Source organism: Carassius gibelio, chromosome A9 (assembly GCF_023724105.1).
Source record: "Carassius gibelio isolate Cgi1373 ecotype wild population from Czech Republic chromosome A9, carGib1.2-hapl.c, whole genome shotgun sequence".
Lineage (NCBI taxonomy): Eukaryota > Metazoa > Chordata > Actinopteri > Cypriniformes > Cyprinidae > Carassius > Carassius gibelio.
The window spans coordinates 7,375,359-7,394,685 of record NC_068379.1 but is presented as its reverse complement, the minus strand read 5'-3'; the positions used below and the strand labels follow the sequence as shown (position 1 = coordinate 7,394,685).

The following is a 19,327-nucleotide window of genomic DNA, read 5'->3' as shown; positions in this document are numbered from 1 at the left end:
AATATACTGACAATCTGGAACCGCTTTACATATGTACTGTCAGATCATGCAGTCCTCTAGTTTTAGAAAGGCTTCAGCAACTCAATTAATGCTCACACTCACTCCTGCACACTCTGTAATGTAATTATGCAGCTAACAAAAGGAGCATACTCACTTTTGCTGGTTCATTTTTTCTCTCCCACAATCATTGCTCAATGACTATATTACTATATTTTTGCCAGTCCTTTCAGTTTGTCTTTAAAGTATGTTAAAGGGATAGTTCACCTAAAAAATTAAAATTACCCCATGATTTACTCACCCTTAAGCCATCCTAGGTTTATGACTTTCTTCTTTCAGATGAATACAATCAGAGTAACATTAAAAATGTCCTGGCATTTCCAAGCTTCATATAATGGTAGTGAATGGGGATCGATATTTTGAAGCAAAATAAAGTGCATACATCCATCATAAAAAGTGCTCCACACGGCTCCTGGTGTCAGTGAATTAAAGTGATGAGTTTGTGTAAGAAAAATATCTGTATTTAAAACTTTATAAACAGTAATCTATATGCACACATACTGAAGTAAATGTAAGTCTTTAGTTATTTTAATTGTGATGATTTTGGCTCACATTGAACAAAAAACCCACCAATTTCAACAAATTAGAATACTTCATAAGACCAATAAAAAAATTGTTTAGTGAATTGTTGGCCTTCTAAAAATTAAAGTTAATTTACTGGCCATTTACTCAGTATTTGGTAGGGGCTCCTTTTGCTTTAACTACTGCCTCAATTTGGCGCGGCTTAGAGGTGATCAGTTTGTGGCACTGCTGAGGTGGTCTGGAAGCCCAGGTTTCTTTGACAGTGGCCTTCAGCTCATCTGCATTTGTTGGTCTCTTGTTTCTCATCTTCCTCTTGACAGTACACCATAGATTCTCTCTGGGGTTCAAGTCTGGTGAGTTTGCTGGCCAGTCAAGCACACCAACACCATGGTCATTTAACCAACTTTTGGTGATTTTGGCAGTGTGGGCAGGTGCCAAATCCTGCTGGAAAATGAAACCAGCATCTTCAAAATGCTGGTCAGTAGAAGGAACCATGAAGTGCTCCAAAATTTCTTGGTGAACGGGTGCAGTGTCTTTGGTTTTCAAAAACACAATGGACCAACACCAGCAGATGTCATTGCAGCTGAAATCATCACAGACTGTGGAAACGTAACATTGGACTTCAAGCAATTTGGGCTATGAGCTTCTCCAGCCTTCCTCCAGACTCTAGGACCTTGATTTCCAAATGAAATACAAAAATTGCTCTTATCTGAAAAAAGGGCTTTGGACCAATGGGCAACAGTCCAGTTCTTCTACTCCTTAGCCCTGGTAAGATGCCTCTGACGTTATCTGTGGTTCAGCAAATCTCTTGACACGTCTGTGTGTGGTGGCTCTTGATGCTTTGACCCCAGTCTCAGTCCATTCCTTGTGAAGTTCACTCAAATTCTTGAATTGATTTTGCTTGACAATCCTCATAAGGCTGTGATTCTCTCGGTTGGTTGTGCATCTTTTTCTTCCAAACTTTTTCCTTCCACTCAAATTTCTGTTAACATGCTTGGATACAGCACTCTGTGAACAGCCAGCTTCTTTGGCAATGAATGTTTGTGGCTTACCCTCTTTGTGAAGGGTGTCAATGATTGTCTTCTGGACAGCTGTCAGATCAGCAGTCTTCCCCATGATTGTCTAGCCTAGTGAACCAAACTGAGAGACCATTTTGAAGGTTCAGGAAACCTTTGCAGGTGATTTGAGTTGATTAGCTGATTGGCATGTCTATTCTAATTTGTTGAGAATGGGTTTTTGTTAAATGTGAGCCAAAATCATCACAAATAAAAGAAACAAAGACTTCAACTACTTCAGTCTGTGTGCATTGAATTTATTTAATACACAAGTTTCTCAACTTGAGTTGAATTCCTTAAATTAACTTGTCCCACTTTATATTAGGTGGCCTTAACTACTATGTACTTACATAAAAAAATAAGTACAATGTACTTATTGTGTTCATTTTGTATTGTAAAACACTTTTGCTGCTATTGAGGTGGGATAGGGGTAAGGTTAGGGAGAGGGTTGGTGGTATGGGTAAGTTTAAGGGTGGGTTAAGGTGTAAAGTATGGGTCAAAAGTGTATTTATAAACGTAATTACAGAATTTAAATACATATGTAATTACATGTAGTTTTTTTTTTTAAATATAAGTACAATGTAAAAACATGTACACAATAAGTACATTGTACTAAATTATTAATTAAAATGTAAGTACATAGTAATTAAGGCCACTTAATATAAAGTGGGTCCAATTAACTTGTCCATGACATTCTAATTTATTGAGAAGCACCTGTAACTCTGACTGTATTCGTCTGAAAAAAGAAAGTCATATAAAGCTAAAATGAGATGGGTGAACGATCCCTTTAATGCATGGAAAAACAGCACTTTCTGACCTTTTTAACTGATCAGAATTTCTTAATATATGGTTTGTCTTCTTATGTATTAAGCCTTTAAAGCCTACTGTATCATATTTTATTCACATATTTTTAAGGCCTCTGTACTAATCAACACGATCAAAAAAATTGCTGTTGTATAGAAACAGTACATGCCTTCTGCTTTCTCAATTGATAGCTCAAACTTTAAACAAGTGAAAAGTGATTTTTATAAAGTAAAGGTAGGAATAACTTTTATATTGTTAGCAATATTACAATATGAACATCTACTGGACTGAATCAGCTTAGGTTTACACACACACACACACACACATAACATTTTAATAGTTGTGTTTGAGTCCCTCAAATGTCCTCAGTCTGAAAAGATGTATTTCAAAATCATACAGTCCCTGCTGGAAAGGGTTCAAATATGCAAAGATGCTGAAAAACTGAAGAATCTGCAGGACCTTAAAGATTTTTCTGAAGAACAGTTCTCAGTTTAACTGTTCAGAACAAACAAGGGACTCATGCACAACCATCACAAAACAGAAAGACAGTCGAGGATCATCAGGTAACAGAACACCGTATTAAGAACCAAGGGTTCCCAAACTTTTGAGTGGGGTTATTTTAATAATTTCAGCATTTTTTTTTTGTCTTGTGGACTAAATATTAATATCTTTTATGTACAATATCTTACTCAGGACAGTACTAAATAAAAAATAACATGCATTTAGTATGATCTCTCTTATTTTTTGAAAATTACTCGCATTTTCACAGATTCTGCAAAGGGTGCCTAAACTTTCGAGCCCCACTGTATATATATATGTGTGTGTGTGTGTGTGTGTGTGTGTGTGTGTGTGTGTGTGTGTGTGTGTGTGTGTATGTATTGTGTAAACATTCAATAAACTGTTTTCATAAAAAAGACTATTTTTCATATGCCAGGCTTCACAGGGTTAATAACATCAGCACTCAAGCTGCACGAACAAAACCTGATGATCATGTCCTCCTGCAGAGATTATTTCCAGCTATAAATAAAACAAGACTTAGATGTTCAAAGTGAGAACTGAACATAATATTAAAAATCTCAATTAACTGTAATAATTTATCAATAAATGTTGAATACTACAACATCAAATGTTGTACCTGTTAATAGTATCTAATGGAGCTCACCTGAGCTAACAATGAATAGTTGTATTACTAATGTTAAAGATTAATAAATACTGTAAAAATGTCTCGATGACAGTTAATGGTAGTTAATACATCTACCATTGTTAACTGATATGTAAAATAATATTATTGTAAAGGTTTACCATTTAACTTAAAACAACAACAACAAGACAACCTAAGGGCAGCGGAGTGTTCTGACTGTAAACACACCATCATCTGTGTTTCCAGACGAGGGTTTTGTTCGATTGAAGTTGTTCGATTGAAGGCTTTGAAGGTGAGGATTTATTCCTCTGTGTCCTACTGTTTCATTGTTAGATTAAAGGGGTTATATTCTGCTCTTTTATAGCATTTTATGTCTGTTAATAATGTCAGCAAGGGTTTCTTGCACCAACACAGTAATAATTTGGTTTGAATTGATCATTTTCCACCCACTGACTGAATTAAACAGGCTGTTTTTGGTGTGAAAGCTTTGTTTCAATAAAATGTTCTGGATGAACTGAGAGCTTTGAACATTGCAGTTTTTCTACATAGTATGTTAAACTACTTATGTCAAAATAGCAAGCAAAATCCAGATTTCCGTGATATGATCCCCGATGGTTGAGTGTCAGATCTACTCTGAGTCAGGAGTGAATACAGCTCCTCTGGCTCTTGCATTGAAGCTCCACCACTAACTGGAACTAGGTCAATATTCCACCAATCACATGCTCCCATCTTTGCTTGTGTTGAATCATCTTACCAGTCATAGGTTTCTAATCTAACAAGCCACCAATTTTAAAATCTCCAACTAATTTGCCCCCACTTTGGAAATGTCATACCAATCACAGTCTAGAAGTGTGTGTGTTTCAGAGAGACATACATCCAAAGCTACAGACTGTTTGGCCCAAGACTTCTTCACTTGGTCATACATAATGGTGTTATTGATTCCCAGTCCACAGAATATCACAAATGCCTAAGGAGAGAGAAAGAGACTATGTAGTCACAAATACAGTTATTCCTGTAACACACTTTAACACATCATGTGCCTCATCACTCAGTCACCCGCTCAGACTTTACATGATCATCATGTTTCAGTTTCTGCTGTTCCCCAGTGCTTCCAGTTCCCAATAAAACCACTTACAGTTTACTGTGGAATATCTAGCAGCAATGAAATTTCACAAACTGACTAATTGTAAAGGTGGCATCCTAATACAGTATAGCCCTTGAATTCTGAACTCTTCAGAATGACCCATTTTGTAAATGCAAACTGGATGACAAGGTGCCCCAATACTTTTGTCCATATAGTGCATAGAAAACAAAATACAGATGCTTTATTCATGCCAAAATCAATTTAAGAATTTATTTTACAAATACACCTTTATATTGTATGGATAATATATATTATTGTAATATATAATATGTATTTTATGCATAAACATTATTTTGTCACATATTAAATTATGAATACGTGTACTATTATTAACAATAAATATTAACTGTTAACACTGCTAATTCTGACTATTCTGATTATAAATATTTTAATATTGTTAATATAATATAATATAATATTGTTAATTTTACGATATTATTCAATATATTGTAAGATAATATAATAAGTAAGATGGGTTCCACACATAAACATCTGAGCCAACTTTTAATATTCAATATTATATCATCATATTATAAAAACAATTTTATTCTTAGTTCATTTGGAGAAGACACATCAGCCATAATTCTCCCAAACTGCTCTGAGACCCTTTCAGTTAACTAATTATGTGATTTTGTATGTGTGTGTGATGTGAATCCTTTGAAGTGAATCTTTTGGTCTGCAGTACAGTTCACTTACATCATGCTTGATGATCGCAAAACACTCATAAAGAGATCTCATAGATGTCATACCTCAAACAGCCTCTGATCTGCATCATCAAATGGTTTTCCATCTAACCTGTTCAAGACCTGAGCCACACCTAAAACATACACGAAGACAGTGAGATTGCATGTTGTGTTTCATGACCCATATCGGATCCTTAAAAGCAGAGTAATGCACAGCAGTCATTGATGATGGATTCAGGAGTTAAGAATCTCTTCCTCGCCCCACCCCCATTCTCTCTCTCTCTCTCTCTCTCTTTCTACATTGCTAATTAAACAGTGTGCTGTTGTTTTAGTATGTAATTAGAATGATTGATCCTTTAAAGTGCAAACCCCACCCCTCACCCCCCGTTCACACACCTAACACTACCCCCCATCCTCACCATCTTATTACAGTCAATCAGAAACATACTCACTTTGGACATCTTGTACATGTTTTTTTATAAAAAAAAAAAAAAAAAACAGTCAACAAAGAAGTGTCTTTAAAAATGCTCTTTTGTGTGGATATATTATATATTCATACAAAAGGAGGAAATGTTAAAAAGCAGCAGGTTGATATTGCTTCTCATTCTCATTTACTTTAATTGTGTAGTGCACATGTTTATAGTAGATCATCCGGGTATTTCTTCCATGCATATTACAAAAACAGTAGTATGCTGAATGTCATTCAGAATCTGAACATACTCAAGGATTAAAAAAAAAAAACTAGAGTATTTATATGGATATAAATTATAACTATGGACAGTGTGGTTTCTGCACGAAATTTTTTTAGTTTCTGCACTAAATCTTTCTCTCCTCTCATTGTGCTGACATGCCTCCACACTGGCTTTATACATGATTTAAGAGAAAGGAAAACTGGTTCTGAAATTACAGCAGTGATGAAGAAAGGGAGAAAGAGAGGGAGAGAGAAATCTTTTGAATGAAGACATCCTTGACTTCTGCTTCTACTGGCTGTTTGTGTTCATAATGACTTTCCGTCCCTGACAGAGTCCTCCCACACACACACATCCACCCACACACTGTGCTTGTGCAGCATTAGCACACACACACACACACACTGATATGACCCCCACATTTAAACACACATGATCATGCATAAACATGTTTGTCCTCCATTTATTCACACACATCACTGAACTCTAGCACACAACATGTACAACACAGCAGAGCAGGGAACATCATACTATACTGTATGTAGTGAAAAAACAGTGGTTAACTGGAAAACTTACCTATGATTTGGTGGTTACTGTTCCAGATAGGGACACACAGGACAGATCTAATATGGAAGCCAGAAAACTGATCTGCCTGAAAAGAGCACAAACAAACACTTGTCACCATATCAAAAACCAAATGATCTGAATGTAAGGATGTGAGAAGTGAGCAAAAATATGAGATCATCTGAAGACATGGTGTTATATAATCTTGTGCTGCTGGCATTTTGAAGACACACAAGAGCCGACAGAGGTCCAAGGTCTTATGCAGAGCAGAAGTCTCTCTCATCTTTAATCATGCTGTTTTATGGAAGATTCTGGGTTAAAGACAACTCTTTCTGTAGCATCTGTAATATGCTGTTATTACCACCAAATATAATTTTGACTAGTCCCTCAATTCTAAAATTAAAATGCATATTGTTACATCCACAACACTGCAACAATATATAGTGTGAAACTTAGAATAGACCTGTTATTATGTTAAAATTCTGGTATGATTGTTATGATACTAACTGGATTCTAAGTGTGTAAACCTTTAAAGGTGCAGTAAGTCGAAATCAACACCCCAACAAACAATTTATGATGCGTGTTCTTTCCAGCAGTTTAAACTGTAGAGCATGGCTTTAGCAAGATCATGGGTTGGATTACTAACAAAATTCACATGCATGAACTTTCATTTCACATGAAATATAAAATCATGCTTTCAATGCTGCATATATTTCTGCAAATAAAAGCATCCAAATGCATAAATGTAAATACCCTTAGAAAATAGTTGAATTATGTACACACATCCCAAAACAACTCAGAGTGTCAAAATTTTACAGCCATGTTCATGACCCTAATGGGAAATAGTCACACAATTTCAAGAGAAGAAAAAAAATTCCTAGATTAATCAGTATTTCTGACCCAGAATAAAGGCTGGTGTGTTAGAATTGCTTATAAAACTTGTTTGTGTAAAAATAAAAATAAATTCTGTGACTGACATTCATATTAACTAAAACAAGGGAAGAAGTTAGCACAGTATGGCCACAATATACCTAAAATAAGGGAACAAATGAATAAGCTAGGGCTGGATGATATGGCCAAAAATTATCAAGATATATTTCTTAATTTCGGTTTATACAATATAATTCCAATATCGATATGAACTATATATATATATATATATATATATATATATATATATAAGCCTCAGAATAACTGCCAAAAACACCCACAATGGATGTCTGTACCTACAAACTTCTAAAAAAAAAAATGAAAATGATACCTCCTCCTTTAAAACTATATATTTAAGAATTAAAAACGGCACAAATAAATAAGTGTTCAACTTTTATTTGTATTTAGCCTTCATACAAACAAGAAATGTGAAATCATCAAATAAACATAAGACTCTCAAGATTCACCTTATTGATATTAATATCTTTAACTTTAAACTCTAACATAGGCTGATTGTTCTTTGTTCTTTTGTGAAACAAAAGTGCTTTAGCTAGGATAAAGAATATGAGAAGTGCTCAGAGTTGCTGCAGAAAACAGAAAAAAAAGAGAGCAACAACAACAAAAAACATGTTACCGCAGGCTTATTATTGAACATGTAAATTCTTTCTCTACCAGCAGGAGGCACCTCTGGAGCAGCAGAAACAGTGGTTTCTACAGTACCACAAGTGTCACTTAAGAATGAATGAATGATTAATTAATTAAATAATGTTAATAATAAAAAACTTTTGAAAATGACAAATACCGTATTTTCCGCACTATAAGTCGCACTTTTTTTCATAGTTTGGCTGGTCCTGCGACTTATAGTCAGGTGCGACTTATCTATCAAAATTAATTTGATATGAACCAAGAGAAAACATTACCGACTATAGCCACCAGAGGTGCTCCTGTAGTCTACACTGAGAGCATAGAACGCCCTCTCGTGGCTGTAGACGGTAATGTTTTCTCTTGGTTCTTGGTTCTAAATAAATGCGACTTATAGTCCAGTGCAACTTATATATGTTTTTTTCCTCATCATGACGCATTTTGGACTGATGTGACTTATACTTAGGTGTGACTTATAGTCCGAAAAATACGGTAAATACATATTTCTTAATAACCATTTATTTAATGTTAGTCGAATGTACCAATATTTTATTTGAATTTTTTGGTCTATGTGATAATTGGTTTATTTATATATAATTTTATTTTATAAATAATAATATATTCTAATTGGCACTCATAGTTCTCAATGGTTAAACACTGTTTAAAAGGAGCAGCTGCACCCAGGAAATATATTATTAACACATAACCATTTGCCCAGAATAAAACTTTATAGATGATTTGTCAATGACAAACAATATATTTTATATATAATTTAACAAAGAACATGTCTGCTTTTAAACCCTCTGGTGCACTTGCCCCATTATCTTCTATTGTAAAAACCATTAACATTTTTTTTTAAGTTACAACGATAATAAAGTTATGTTGTTTTTAGCAAAAACTCCATCAGCCACGCTTACGTACTTTGATAGGCTACAATATCTGCTACTGAATTTACATATACTCAGCTTATTTTTCTATTCCAATTGTATCATTTATTTCTGTAGCTCAAGTGGTAGAGCATTGCGTCAGCAAGCACAAGGTTGGGGAATCGTATCCCAGGGAACACATATTAGGAAAAATTGTTAGACTGAATGCAATGAAAGTCGCTTTGGATAAAAACGTCTGCTAAATGCATACATTTAATTTAAATGTAATTAAATTTATTGCTGTTTAGGGATCTTACTTCAGCGTCGAAGCGTGGGTCTTGGTAGGCATCGCTGATATTCACAGGAAGCCCAGTGGAGGCGACCAACTCTGCAATGCTGTTATTAATCAGCCAGTCAGAATAGGACGATTTTTCCATGCTGTCCTTGAAACTGTGGATAAGACAAAGAGGAGGTGACATGTGCTGCTATGTACAAACCCAAGACAACCAGTACTGTTACTATTGCTCATACGGTACTTTGGCTTAAAAAGGAGAGTACTAAAAACTGTTCTTACTATGAAAATAATAGAATATACTTTGTGAAGTGAATATAATGGTTTTGGACACTTTAATGTATATTTACAATTAAATCCTTTTACATCCTTTAAAGTAGGATGTAAGTAAATCTTTATAAGCAGTTTCATAATTACTTCTATTGTCTTCGATTTAGCGTACAGCTGAAAGTACTGACAAGTATTTATTACCTAAAACATATTTTAATGTCATTTTTCATAGTAATATATTTAAATATATCTGTAATTACACATTTGTAATATCAAGTATCAATTTAGTAAAACATTAACTTTAAATGTAGTACAAAGACTTTACAGTTAAGTTATTATAATCAAGTACATATGCTTTAGTTTGATGTCAACTAAAAGTGTACTTAAGTGTGTTAAGAAATATAGTCATGAAACTCTCTAAGTTTTTTCTCTATTAATATTTTCCTTTTATTTCATTCATATTTTATTATCTGCAAGTACATTTTTGAAAAGTATGCATACTTTTAAGATTTGAAGTATTGTACACTACAAGAAGTGCACAGTCAATGCAATTAATTGGGTTCAGGTCCATTTAACATATTCTTCCAAGTTTAAATTAATTCAATTAACTAGATTTCTCTTCAAAATCAGTGAAAAGGTCTGCAAATCTATTTCCAAGTAATCACCTGCTGCTAGAACTCAAGTTGGTGCTCTCTTCAATTACGCAAACGTAGGATGGTTCGGACCCAAAATTGCAATGTATAAAGAGACTTGCAGGGCAAGCAGGTGGAATTAAATGTAGGTTCGGACCAAGCGATCAAACATATATGTAGAAAGCCTCAGACACTTCAGCCCGGGAAAGGGCTGAGGGATGCTGAGGTCCACAGCGCGGCTGCTGCTCACACTGTCATTCCCTCTCCAGTAATTTACAGCTAACGAACTTTCCTCTGCTTTTTTAATAAGGCTCTATGGAGCCTGCAAAAGCAATGAGAAGCAAACGCTCCGATTCTCATAAACGCCCACGTGCAGTGGAGAGACAGGCCTGATTTAATCTATCTCACGTGGTACATTTCAGGCTCTTGTGCTCAAGGCTGAGAGAGTCTGATCAAACATCTTCCCTCATACTCTCGATCACACCCCAAAGATCACACTTGATTAGCGGCGCTGCGAGCTGCTGTCTGAGGAAATGTCGGATTCAAAGGGATGAATGGGAGTGTGTGAATGTGCAGTGCAGGGTGTAACCGAGCACACGAAATGTGCATGTGTGTTGTGAGTTGTGTCTCTCTCTCGTTTGGCCCCCGAGCTGTTTCAGAGCGCAGCAGAGGACAAATCATCCTTACATAATGGCTCCAGCTGTACCTTTAGAGAAGCCAACACAACACAGAGGATGAAATCACTAAATAAAACATAACTTTGAGAAATGCCTTGTGTATAATAGTAATATGTACTACTGATGCTGTATAATTTCAAAGCTTTGAAGCAGTGTGACATATTTTTGCATTTTGTTAGTCTGAATTTGATGATTATTCATTATATTCATTATTATATATATATATATATATATATATATATATATATATATATACACATATATTCAGCTTTTACAAGCTTCCTTAGTTTGTTGTTTGTATAATCCTTTAATGATAAGTGATTTTATGAAGTAAATGCACCTGTGAAAATGTAGACTTTAGCATACTTTTAAAAGCATACTTAAGGAAATAAAATACTATATGAAAGAAAACACTTCAGTGTGAACTGAATGTAATGTTTTCAGACACTTAACTGTAGCTGAATGAAAGCATATTCTAGTTTACATTTATAATAAAATGAAAAAGGACTAAATCTTTGTATGTAATGTCAAGTATTGTCTTTATGAAACTGTCTTTGAAATATGGTTGTCTTTGTCTTTGAACTTTGTCTTTGTCTTCTCTCTTTGAAGTATTGCTGAATGTACTAACAAGCATTTATGGTGAACAAAAATGTTTGTCATGTCATTTCTATTGAAACTTGAATGTTTTATTTAAATATATTTGTAATTAATTACATATTTGTATTGATGATATTGCAATTTAGTACATTTAAAAATACATTTGAAATGTAATATTGAATAACTCACTATAGTTAAAATTATAAAAAGTACTTTAAATTTGCTTTAGTTTGTTAGGGCATCTAAATAAGTGTACTTCTTTAAATCAAGACAAAAAATCATTCCAAATGTACTTTAAAGTAAAAAATATCATTTATAAAATAAATATAATTGGATATTCTTTTTTCAAAAACGTTTGTTAAGAAAGTCATGAAAGTGCACTCTCTTTAAGCATACTTAAGTGGCATTTTATAGTTCATCACAGGGTTAGTTCACCCATAAATGAAAAATAGCCCATAAATTACTCACCCTCGTTATATATGACTTTCTTCTTTAAGACGAATCTAGCCAGAGTTTTATTAAATTGGTCTTTGATCTTTCAAGCTGTTTAATGGCAGTCAGCTGGTGTGGCAGTGCATCAATCCAAAAGAAGTTTAATAAGAAGCACTCATCCATAATAAAAAGTGCCTCACATGGCTCAAGGGGGTGAACAAAGGCCTCTTGTAGCGAATTGATGCTTTTTGTAAGAAAAATATCCATATTCCAACAAACCAACTTTTGTTAACATTTGTAAAGGAAGCAAAGGTTCCTTACTTTAGCAAAGTAAAACCAGTCTACTCTTGGCATATATCGTAATCCTCTGACATTCTACTTTACTAATCCTCGTTTTGTACATCTAATTCATGACCGTTGTTTTGATCTCTCCCCTGCTTTTCCATGTGTGTCACTTCTGAGCGGCACATGTGCAAAGCTGACCTCCATATGTCATCCATCCAGAGCTGCTTCCGTGTACAACAGTGAGCACAAGCTAGATTCAAGTGAATATTACGTTTTAAATTTTGGATATTTTTCTTACAAAAATTAAACAAAAAAGACACTTTTTATTAAGGATAGGCACTTTTTTTAACTTCTTTTGGACTGAAGCACTGCAACACCCACTGAGTGCCATGTAACAATTTGAAAGATCAAAGACATTTTTAATATATATATATAACTCTGACTGGATTCATCTGAAAGAAGAGAGTCAAATACTGTACACAGGGTGAGTAATTTATGGGCTAATTTTCATTTTTCGGTGAACTAAACTTAATATTATATTATCATCTGCAAGTAAAGTTTTTTAAATTAAGATTTAAAGTACACTACAAGTACACAAGGGTGTTGTCAGGGTTCTTCCATGAAATCTTCAGGAGACATTTATAGGATCTTCAAAATGACATTTTTATTAACTGCCACACTCATATACAGTTCACAATAGTAGCCAAAAAATACGGGGAAACAAAATAAAAGAAAGAAAAAGGGAGAAAAACTAACTGATAAATAAAATGAACATGCTACTGAGTTCTGGGCCTCAGATGTTACTCCAGGGATCCCTCACCAGAACTGACTCAGCCCAAGACAAAATCACACCCTTTTAACAAACCAGAGCAAACCATTTTATAATTACAGGGGAACTCAAGTCTGTACATCAAACCTAAATGAAAAACAAAAGTATAATATACACACAAATAAACTCTAAACATTAAATTCCATTCACCATAAAGCAATAATAAAATAAAATGGAAAGAATGCCCTTTATTATGACAATCTTAACAAACAATCCAAACCCTTGTGGTACCCAAACTACATTTCCCATAATTCCTAACACAGGATATAAAGGACATCAGGAAATGCAGCGCTCTTTTAATTACACCTTGGTTCCATGCTGCAGTCATGGATCCCGGCAGAACCACGGGTAAGACTCTTTAAACTAAAAGAAAATAACCTATATCTTGTGTAGTTGTGTTTTTATTCAATCCCTAGCGTGCACTCTAGTAATGAATTATGTCGCTCTTTGATCTTCCATGAGACAACATGCACAACTAACACTAAATATTTGGGGTAAATATTAGGAAGACAAAATAAATACATAAAATTTATAAACAAACAATTAATCCCTTAAATTAATTTCTTCTTCAAAAGAAAATGAATTAGAAAATCTACAACAAAATAAACTAGCCCGATTCATAGTGCAAGTGTGGCCTTAGCCATCACAGGTGTGAATGCTTGCCTGGGAAAGCTGTTTTGCAAGTTTCGGGTCAGGTAAAGCAGACCAGAGACAGGACAGGAAAGCACAGAGAAAATCATATATGCATGTTGGGGCAGACCGAAAATCATATCTGACCCATTTGAATCCTGCACAGAATAGTCTACTTTATAGAGCTATGAAGGAGGTCAAATATTTCAAATGTTTAGACAGCCTTGGCATTTTAAACAGCATTAATGAAGAAAAGAGCCATCATGAATTCAACGAATTCGATGTGTTCCGGATAGCAGGTTATGCATCACAGATAAGCAAATGAATAACCTCAACACACCCAACTGTAAATGCACAATATGATCAAAGCTAAAGGTGTTCCAACAAACTATTAGAATTTTTTTCTTTTTTTTTGGACAGGCAGTGTAAAGTTGGCTTCAGCACATCCCAAAGACTTTTAATGGGGTTTAGGTCGGGATTATGTGGTTGCCAATCTTTCACAATTTGAGCCAGATGAATCTTGTCATTGTCATGCTGGAATAAGGACATGGGTACATCTTCTGACATGGTTGTTTGATAAATTAATATCTACACACTGCATCATTTATAACTATCACAATTATCACAAATAATTGTTACCAAACATACAACATGCCACAAACACATAAATTAAACAAGTTGATGATTCAGTCATGAAATCTTAAGTATTTGCTTATTTAAATCTAGGTGAGGCGGTGTGTATAAAGGTACAGTATTGTTCAAAATAATAGCAGTACAATGTGACTAACCATAATAATCAAGGTTTTTAGTATATTTTTTATTGCTATGTGGCAAACAAGTTACCAGTAGGTTCAGTAGATTGTCAGAAAACAAACGAGACCCAGCATTCATGATATGCACGCTCTTAAGGCTGTGCAATTGGGCAATTAGTTGAAAGGGGTGTGGTCAAAAAAATAGCAGTGTCTACCTTTGACTGTACAAACTCAAAACTATTTTGTACAAACATTTTTTTTTTCTGGGATTTAGCAATCCTGTGAATCACTAAACTAATATTTAGTTGTATGACCACAGTTTTTTAAAACTGCTTGACATCTGTGTGGCATGGAGTCAACCAACTTGTGGCACCTCTCAGCTGTTATTCCACTCCATGATTCTTTAACAACATTCCACAATTCATTCACATTTCTTGGTTTTGCTTCAGAAACAGCATTTTTGATATCACCCCACAAGTTCTCAATTGGATTAAGGTCTGGAGATTGGGCTGGCCACTCCATAACATTAATTTTGTTGGTTTGGAACCAAGACTTTGACCGTTTACTAGTGTGTTTTGGGTCATTGTCTTGTTGAAACAACCATTTCAAGGGCATGTCCTCTTCAGCATAGGGCAACATGACCTCTTCAAGTATTTTAACATATGCAAACTGATCCATGATCCCTGGTATGCGATAAATAGGCCCAACACCATAGTAGGAGAAACATGCCCATATCATGATGCTTGCACCTCCATGCTTCACTGTCTTCACTGTGTACTGTGGCTTGAATTCAGAGTTTGGGGGTCGTCTCACAAACTGCCTGTGGCCCTTGGACCCAAAAAGAACAATTTTACTCTCATCAGTCCACAAAATGTTCCTCCATTTCTCTTTAGGCCAGTTGATGTGTTCTTTGGCAAATTGTAACCTCTTCTGCACATGCCTTTTTTTTAACAGAGGGACTTTGCGGGGGATTCTTGAAAATAGATTAGCTTCACACAGACGTCTTCTAACTGTCACAGTACTTACAGGTAACTCCAGACTGTCTTTGATCATCCTGGAGGTGATCATTGGCTGAGCCTTTGCCATTCTGGTTATTCTTCTATCCATTTTGATGGTTGTCTTCCGTTTTCTTCCACGTCTCTCTGGTTTTGCTCTCCATTTTAAGGCATTGGAGATCATTTTAGCTGAACAGCCTATCATTTTTTGCACCTCTTTATAGGTTTTCCCCTCTCTAATCAACTTTTTAATCAAAGTACGCTGTTCTTCTGAACAATGTCTTGAACGACCCATTTTCCTCAGCTTTCAAATGCATGTTCAACAAGTGTTGGCTTCATCCTTAAATAGGGGCCACCTGATTCACACCTGTTTCTTCACTGCTATTATTTTGAACAATACTGTATATAGAAACAAATATAAAAGTAAATCAGACTATATAGTTATAAGTCTGAATAGATAAATGTAAATCGAGAATATGTAATAATTCTGAATATTTAAATGCAAATATATAGATGTAAAGCCGCGTTTCCACCGCAGGAACTTTACCCAGGAACTAGGGACTTGGTCCGGTACTTGGTGTGTTTCCACCGCAGGAACCAGGAACTAAATAAAAGTTCCGGGTAAAAAAATGCCCCCCAGAAAGTCCCTGCTGGCGAGGTGGTACTTTTTTAAAGTTCAGGAACTTTCGGGGGCGGGACTTTGGCGCTAAACATCCTGATTGGTTGAGTTGACGCAGCATTGGTTGAGTTCAACCACCATTTATTCGGATCAACATTTTCAAAATATTACTGTTATTGTGTCATGAAATGTAATTTTAAAAGTATTTCAGGCGAGAATGTAGTTGTTTAAAACTCAAATCTGTTGTTTATTTATAAAGACAGCGCCTATTTAAAAATGTGTTTCGCCGATCTCTGAGACGGTGAGCTCCACACGATCAGGGAGAGCTCAGTGATCATCTATCCGCCCAGAGGCAGCCTCACCTTGGATAGACCTTCTGATATGTGCCGCTGGCTCTGATGTGTCTTTAGTGGTTAAACATAACATATAATTCAGCTGCGGGGTAAATCTAACAGGTTTTCTTTGGTCTGTATTCAATTTATCTATATGTTAAAATGAAAATAAAAAAGGCAAGTCTATATAATATTTCGTTTCATTGTAATGGATGTATATAACGTTACACATATCCCTGAGCTAAGTACATTTCTGCAGCTGTTATTATGTTTAAATGAAAACGAAAGGAGGCAGTGGTATTTTATATCCTATTTCGTTTTATTGTAAATATACTGAGGGGAAAATAACAGTAGCCAAAGCCATCTGAGTTCACGCAGCATTGGTTGAGTTCAACCACCATTTATTTGGATCATTTTCAAATATTACTGTTATTGTGTCATGAAATGTAATTTTAAAAGTATTTCAGGCGAGAATGTAGTTGTTTAAAACGCAAATCTATGGTTTATTTATAAAGACCGTGCCTATTTAAAAAATGTGTTTCGCCGATCTCTGCGACGGTGAGCTCCACTCGATCAGCGAGAGCTCAGTCCTCATGTATCCGCCGAGATGCAGCCTCAAATCGGCTAGACCTTCTGATATGTGCCGCTGGCTCTGATGTGTCTTTAGTGGTTAAACATAACATATAATTCAGCTGCGGGGTAAATCTAACAGGTTTTCTTTGGTCTGTATTCAATTTATCTATATGTTAAAATGAAAATAAAAAAGGCAAATTTATATAATATTTCGTTTCATTGTAATGGCTGCATATACACATATCCCTGAACTAAGTACATTTCTGCAGCTGTTATTATGCTTAAATGAAAACCAAAGGAGGCAGTGGTATTTTATATCCCATTTCGTTTTATTGTAAATAGGAAAATTGCAGTAGCCAAGACGAGATGACTGAAGTTATCAAGTACGCTGCTGTTTATAGATTTACCGGACTTGCGTCGTCGCGGACATCACACTCCCGAGTCAAATGCACAAAGTCTGAACTAACTACCGAGGATGCACGTCCAAAATCAGCGTACTTTAAAAAAACAAACAAATCAGCAGTACTTTGTATTGAGAAACGCGCGCAGACCTACGTCACCAGTCTATTTGCCTAATCTACCCGGTACTTTACACCGCGGTGGAAACGCAGAAAGCAACAGGTCTGGGGGGAAAAAAGTTCCTGGGAAAAAAAGTTCCTGGTAAAAATGTTCCGGGTAATTTCGGTGGAAACGCGGCATTAGTCTAAATATATATAGATGTTGAGTTGATGCAGTGGTGCACTATTGAGCATTCAATATTTATGTAAATATTATACTTCTACTAATAACAGTGCTGGGTTAATATTAATCATGCTGTTTGCATTAGTTTAAACTAGGGATGCACGATAATATCGGCACAACATCGGTATCGGCCGATAAAAGCTTAAAATGACCATCATCGGTATCGGCCGATATGAATATTTCTGCCGATGAGCCAAACCGATATAGAGTGAAATAATTGACCTGTTTTTCAGGTGTTGTCACGGACAGAAGAGAGAGACAACAGGGAATACAGGTAAGTAGATGTTTAATGAGATATTGGAGATAGAAGCAGGTATTACGTGATCAGAACACTGAGGACAGACGGTGGCAGGTAAGCTGGATGATCAGACGGTAGGTTTTCAGACGATTCTTAGAATGGTTCAGGAAGTAGAGTCGGTGTTTCTCAGATGAGACCAGACAGAGAGTGAAAGGAGCTGAGGGCTTATGAAGTGGCAGTGATGAGCAGATGCAGGTGTGGTGACTTCAGTAATCTGGTGATAATGAGCGGATGGGCGGAGTCGGGTGATCGGACTCTGATGGTGTGGCAGGTGTTACTGGTGGCTCCGTGACAGTACCCCCCCCCCCCCTCTACGGGCGGCTCCTGACGCCCGCGTTACCCGTCGACGGGGTCGGCCTCGACCTCTCGGTGCAGGGCGGTTGGGATGGGAGTTGTGGAACTGGGTGAGGAGGGATGGGTCCAGGATGTCGTTCCTAGGGACCCAAGAGCGTTCTTCGGGGCCATATCCCTCCCAGTCTACCAGATATTCCAGGCGACGGCCCCGCCGATGGGAATCCAGGATGTCCTGCACACGGTGAATCGATTCTTCTACAGCGATTTCAGGAGGAGGGGGTACGTCAACACCATCAGGTCCTGGGGAAGGAGAAACAAGAGGATCAGTGAAGGGCTTTAACAGGGAGACATGAAATGATGGTGCGATCCGGTAGTGTGAGGAAAGGTGAAGACGGTAGGTGACCTCGTTGACCTGCCTCTCGATGGTGAAGGGACCTATGTAGCGGGGACTCAGCTTACGACAATGTAGGCGAAGACGGATGTCTCTGGTGGAGAGCCAGACCTTTTGACCAGGTTGGTACTGGGGTGTATCTCTCCTCTTGGTGTTGGCCTGGCTCTGGTGTCTTCGCACTGCCCGTTGGAGATGGATGTGTGCTGAGTCCCATACCCTCTCACTCGCTTCGAACCAGGTGTTGACCGCTGGGACTTCTGACGGCTCTCCTGACCAGGGGAAGAGAGGAGGCTGGTACCCGAGTATGCATGGTGAAATGGTGTTAGACCGGTGGTGTCTTGGCGTAGTGAATTCTGTGCATACTCGGCCCATGGGAGGTAGCGGCTCCAGCTTCCTTGGTTCTGGTGGCAGTAGGTTCGTAGGTACCTTCCGATCTCTTGAATCTTGCGCTCAGTCTGACCGTTGGATTGAGGATGGTACCCCGAAGATAGGCTGACTGAGACTCCAAGTAACCTGAAGAAAGCATGCCAGACTCGGGAGATGAATTGGGGACCTCTGTCGGATACAATGTCTTCTGGTAGACCAAAGTGA

At 36.6% G+C, this 19,327-nt stretch overlaps 1 protein-coding gene across 1 annotated transcript in view; it reads right to left on the bottom strand.

Annotated features, from left to right (window-relative positions):
- LOC128019574 (dual 3',5'-cyclic-AMP and -GMP phosphodiesterase 11A) overlaps positions 1-19,327 on the bottom strand; it is a 79,930-nt gene that overhangs the window by 12,976 nt on the left and 47,627 nt on the right. The window contains exons 6-9 of the mRNA XM_052605641.1: positions 9,415-9,547; positions 6,672-6,747; positions 5,473-5,540; positions 4,454-4,546 (exon numbers count right to left, since the gene is read on the bottom strand). Coding sequence (XP_052461601.1) covers positions 4,454-4,546; positions 5,473-5,540; positions 6,672-6,747; positions 9,415-9,547 — 370 coding nt within the window. The remainder of the gene's footprint in view (positions 1-4,453; positions 4,547-5,472; positions 5,541-6,671; positions 6,748-9,414; positions 9,548-19,327) is intronic.